The following is a 6000-nucleotide window of genomic DNA, read 5'->3' on the forward strand; positions in this document are numbered from 1 at the left end:
CAGTGCCATCTGTTGGCAAGTTGTGGTGTTAAGATTCTTGAAGTTTCAGCTGTGCATCACTGCATCATGTGTTCTGACCTTGAATGTAACAGTATTGTTCTGATGCTCATTGGAAAATGGCGGTTGAACAGAGAGCCGACATCCAAATTTGTTTGAAGTTAGGCAAAGCAGCCAGAGAAGCGTATGAAATGATGAAAAGTGTGTACTGTAGTGATTGTTTGAGTTGCTCAAACATTTTTTGATGGTATGCTGTATTTCATGACGGCAGGAAGGATATTGAAAACGCTCCACATGCATCAAAGCCGAGAACAAGTCGCATTGAAGAAAATGTTAAAAAAGTGACTGAAATCCTGCATCAGACAGATGTGTTTCTGCAATACTCATCGAAGAGCTTTTGGGAATACAACAAAGTACTGTGCATCAAATTTTGACTGAGGATTTGGGCAAACAGAAGGTCTGCGCGGTTTGTACCGCACATGCTGTCAAGCATTGAAAAACATGCCAGAGTGGAACACTGCAAAGACATGTTACGGTCGGCTCAAAGTGATACAAAATTTACAAAATCGATTGTTGCTGGTGACGAGACATGGTGTTTTCAATATGAGCCTCTCACAAAGTGGCAGAGTGCAGCGTTGTTGAGCCCAAATAAGCCGAAACCAAAGAAAGTGTGCATGCAAAAGAGTCGAGTAAAGACACTGCTAACCGTTTTCATCAATTCCAAAGGAATCATTCACAAGGAATTTCTGCCAGAAGGTGAAACAGTGAATTCTGATTATTATCTCGGAGTCCTCGATCGTTTGTGGGCGAGAATTCTTCGAATTTGACCTGAATATCGAGACAAGGTTCCGGGTCACTCCCCCACGACAATGCCCCACCCCACAAATCGAAGATCATGTGCGATTTTTTGGCCAGAAAAGGGATCACAGTCCTTGGATCATCCCTCGTATATGCCAGATTTGGCTCCAGCAGATTTCTGGTCCCAAAAGTTAAGTTGGTGATGAAAGGAGACTATCATGACACCATCCAGGACATCCAAAAGGAATCTACTGCAGTTTTAAATGTGATTCCACAAAAGGAGTACAGTGACTGTTTTCAAAAACTTTTCAATCGATTCCAGCTATGTATTGAGTCAGAAGGAGAGTATTTTGTATAAAAAGAGTGAAATTTTGAAAATAATTAACATCTTGTATTTTTAATGAACACAGTCTTAACAGAACCTGGACACACTATGTATGCAGCTAAAAATATATTGCCTGGTAATACAGTGTCCAGGGTTTGTAATGGCAATAAGATGGCATGACAAAAAATGTGACCATGATCACCACGCAGACGAAGCACAATGTGTTTCAAGCGGAGAAGTGGAAAAAATTAAACATGCCTGTTTGTGTTACGTTACATTAAAAACTTGGACGGTATTGATTTGAAAGTTCAGCTGCAGGTGACTTATCTGATGGAGTTGGCATTTATGATTAAGTAATATGTGAAGATGTTTGGCAGGCAACTCTGCATTACAGTACTAAACTCTGAAAATATATAGACGAAATACAGAGAATCAAATAGACCGATTTGCATTTAGAGAGCATCTGGTAGGAGGTTTGTTTATTCTGTAAAGGAGAGATCTCTAATGCTGTGCCTCCTATATGCATTCATAGAGTGGGGCTTTGCTGCAGATCCAATGTTATCTTTATATGAACTTTCAGAATTTTGAATTTCCTTTCTTATGTAAATAAATGAAGAATGAAGAATATGAAGAAAACCTCAAAACTTACAAATGTGATTTATATTTACTTTTGTTATAGGTCACAGAATGAAACATTGAAGAAAGAAATTTTGGATCAGGAGAGAGGTCTCAGATGTCAGATTGCAACTTTAGAGAAGAAGGCACATGAAAATTGGGTAAGATATCATTCTCTATCTTTCATAAATTATTTTACGGGGTCTGGCAGTTAAATAACGAGGTTGTACGCACCGCATGTGAGTGTTAGATTTTATTCTGATCAGAAGTGGTCTCCTTCAAAGTAGTTCCTTCACCAATTCCATCATTATTTGCAACTTTCCAAGCACTTCCAGAAGTCATTCTCATGCAGGTGGTTCAGAATGTCTGTTGTAACATTCTGAATCTTATCCATGATCTCAAAATGTAATCCCTTGAACTGAGTCCTCATAGTAGGGAAGATGAAGATGTCACATGGGATGCTATACATGAGAAACAGGGTGTTCCAGGACCATGACTGGTCTCTCCCCATGTTGGAGAGCACTGTGGATGAAGTTCTTGGACACCATCCTTGCACAGACTTCTTCATGCCTTCTTTGACAATGAAGATGGAGTCTGCATGTTTCTCAAAAACCTTCATTGACTTTCAACAAAATTCATGGCATTATATCCCAGAAGGTAGAACTCTTGACAACCACCATTGTGAGAACATCAGATCCTACATGTGACAACATGTTCCAGGTGGCAGCACGTCAAGCAGAAAGAAAGTTGGAGGAGAGTAAACAGGAAGCAAGTCAGTTGAGGAACAGGCTGATTATTGTTGAAAAGAATGTGATAAATACTTCTAAGTCTGGTGAAACTCCAGTGACGAATGACCGTGAGTGAACTTTCCATTTATTTATTTACATCTTTGTTCTAAATGGTTTTGGATTAGGCTTAAAAGGAACTCAGTTACATTTTTGTATGGATTACAGAATAGAAAATTGATGTCTGTTTTTTAATGCATATATTTCAACAGCCCTGTAGGATGTGCTTCAGCATGAACCATGGTCCAAGAAACCTTAATTATATGAAGGAGAGGGCAAAAACGTTAGCTAATATAAATCGAATTATAAGAACAGTGCTTATGATTTCCCTTCAGATCTTGTGAAAGTTAATTTAATGACAGTTCAATTTTGATACAATAGAGCTTTTGTGTTTTTACTACTAATAATGCGGTAGTGACTCATAATGATGTGTATTACTCAAGATTCTATACAGCATTATCTCTACAGCCTCATATAGTTATGAATGTGAACATCTTCATTCCTTGAACTACTTTAAAATCAGTGAAGTATTTGAGATTACAGCATCAAAGAACTAAAGAGACTGCATTATTGTTTGAATTGCCAGACTTATTTTCCATATTGCCAGGCTACTTTCTGAATGAATGCAGACATTTGTGTAAATACTTAACAGTTTCCATACTTGTTTCCCATACAAGATTCTTAGACCAGCATAAAGCTTGAACTATGAACAGAACATTGTAATAGAAACTGAAGTCCAGATCTTTGGTGTAGAAAGTGAAGAAAAAAGTTAAATTTCTCTTATGTGGATATTAAGCTTTTCTACATCTTAACAGTTAACACAGAAGTGTAGAAGCCACAGAGTATTTATTATCTGTTTCTTTATTTGCTTGCTGGATTACATGAAGCCATCTTGGTAGGGTTTTTATAGACGAAGGGAAAATTTCTCCTACATTCTTCCCTTAAATGTAATTCTTCAGCAGTCCTAACAGTTGGCCCCATGTTCATGCATATACAGAATGTCCACAAATTTGCATTTGTGGGCTCCGTCACATATTCCTTAATGAACACAGACAGAAATGCTCCCTTGATAAAATTGTAACTTTTGTATAATTTTTTGCACAATAGGAATCTATGGGGAAAAAATACTGTATTTTCATATTGCATTTAAATTCAGTCATATTTTCTGTGAAAATTATGTCAGTCAAAATGTTGTCAAGCAACATATACATCTCAGTGTTCATCAAGGAATTTGGTGATGGAGTCCAAAGTACAAATATTCGTATCATGTTGCTACATTGCGTTCAACTTTTAATCATGTTTCTTTTTTGAAATATGTGTAGGTTGAAGGGCCATTGTTGTCTTAATATTTATCAAGAAATCACATGATGGAGTCTAGAGGCACAATCTTTCTGATGCCCTTAAGAGTGCAGGTTATTCCTTCCTTTCCAGCCTTATTGCCACTTGTTCAAAGAGAGAGCAGGACATGTTTTCTCGCATAAGAAACCCATACACTGTGACACATTTTAGTTGGACTTTAATGCCCACTGAGAATTTGTTATCAACTAAACTGCTTTACTTACCTGTCGTTACAGAGTTACTAAATGTGGTGTCCTCTAAAATCCAAGCATATTTCACACTGACATCACGAATTCTGTGACATTGAATTTCACTTACCACAATTTCTAGAGTAGAATTTTGATTTGTAAAGCCTCAAAGCACATTGCATTTCTGAGACTTTATTTAAAAATTGCAGAAAGAAAAAATTATATATACCCTGTTCAGATCTGGGTAAGATAGTGGCCACAGTACTCCACTGATTATTCATTTGTTGAAAATCTTAATTAAATATTCTTTGTGTGTATTTGAGAATTTTTCTGAAGCATAGCTTTAGTTCCCAAGAGCAAACATCTCACGATGTTTAGACACAAACACAAGGAATGCTCACAGCTGATAAATCTCAAGAGCAAATGTGAATGATTCACAGAATGCACTTCCTATCATCATGGCTGTCTTCTGGCAGATCTGTTTTTATTAACTCATGGTTCACTGCACAGTGACTGGCAACAAACTAAGCAACTGCTTGAATTGAATGCCTTAACTCTCACATGAACTGCCTTGGGTATATATACTTTTAAACATGGGCATTTTCTATGTTAATGGCCTAGAATGGCCTCTATTTTTGGAAGTTCTGGTGTCTCCCAGTTATATCCTTAAGGACGAAAACCTTTCCTAATGTGCTATTAACGCATTTGTATTTTGATTGTATCAATGGAAATGAGACTGTCCCACCATATCTTACATGTTTGAAGCTATATGTGCCATTTCGTAAACACAAATTGAACAGGCACTGGTAAGAAAGTGTATTTGTTGTATGAATTAAATGTGGCAAGATTACAATGATTTTTTCTTGTTGCAGATGACATGATTGAGCTGTAATAAGTTGTATTATTTGTTGTGCAGGAGTGCCAGGGGACAGTAATGGGGAGCTCCCAACCTCGCCTGTCCATATGGGCATCTCTGCTTTTCAGGATTCTCCGTCCTTCCCACTACACTACCAACATCATGATGGTCTGCCTACATCTCCCTCCCTACCTGTATTGATGCCAGGACAACCACTTCCTCCGAGCCGCTTCATGGGAGTGCCACCACCTGGAGTATTCATCCCTCCACCACCTCTAGGAGCACCATTCATGCCCCCACCACCGCCTCTATTTCCAGGCGATAGGAGACCACCACCTTTAGGTCGCATGTCTTCACCACCACCTCATCATTACTCCCCACCTCCACCAGGTCCTCGAGGTTCATTTTCTCCATTTGACCATTCACCGCCACCATCACCACCTCCAAGACGACCCTATAGGTCCCCACCTCTTCATGATGATGATGATGATGATGATGATGATTCACCAGCGAAATTTAGGCATCACAGATCCCCTCCACCACCCCATTTCAGCCCATACTCTTTCCCTGCATCACAACCAACCCCTCACAGAGAAGATTCCCATGCATTCAGACCTCTGCCACCACCAACCCATAGGGATAGTCCACGTGAACCAAAAGGTGGGGTATTCAGCAGTTCATTGTTGCATGCTGCAAGTGTGTGATGATGTAGCAAAAGTTACATAATCCGGTTTTAGAACTGAATTGTTCATATAGTGGAGAGAATACATTAAATGCTTATTGTTGTGTTTCGATATTTTACATTGATAAATTACCATTTCACATTTTCACTTTTTCTCATACTGCGTGGTGCAATCCACAGAAGTTCCCGAAATATATTAATAAAAACTATTACATCTTACCTAGATCTTATTCTGCACAATCACCTTCAAAGTAGTCCCCTTGGGAGCGCATAGACCGATACCAGCATTTCTGCCACTTTTCAAATGCATCCTGGAAGTCTTTCTTTGTTAGGGTGTTTAGTACTGTCTGTGTTTCTGCTTGAATTTCCTCAACTGTATCAAATCTTCACCCCTTCAACTTGATTTTCATCTTGGA

The 6000-nt window shown here is 38.6% G+C and overlaps 1 protein-coding gene across 1 annotated transcript in view; it reads left to right on the top strand.

The window, feature by feature from the left end:
• Positions 1-6000, top strand: part of LOC111872924 (transport and Golgi organization protein 1) — a 35562-nt gene that overhangs the window by 24597 nt on the left and 4965 nt on the right. Inside the window, exons 13-15 of the mRNA XM_023867214.2 lie at positions 1800-1896; positions 2456-2591; positions 4963-5562. Of these exons, the coding sequence (XP_023722982.1) occupies positions 1800-1896; positions 2456-2591; positions 4963-5562 (833 nt within the window). The remainder of the gene's footprint in view (positions 1-1799; positions 1897-2455; positions 2592-4962; positions 5563-6000) is intronic.

The sequence above is a fragment of the Cryptotermes secundus genome, unplaced genomic scaffold, assembly GCF_002891405.2.
Source record: "Cryptotermes secundus unplaced genomic scaffold, Csec_1.0 scaffold407, whole genome shotgun sequence".
Classification (NCBI taxonomy): domain Eukaryota; kingdom Metazoa; phylum Arthropoda; class Insecta; order Blattodea; family Kalotermitidae; genus Cryptotermes; species Cryptotermes secundus.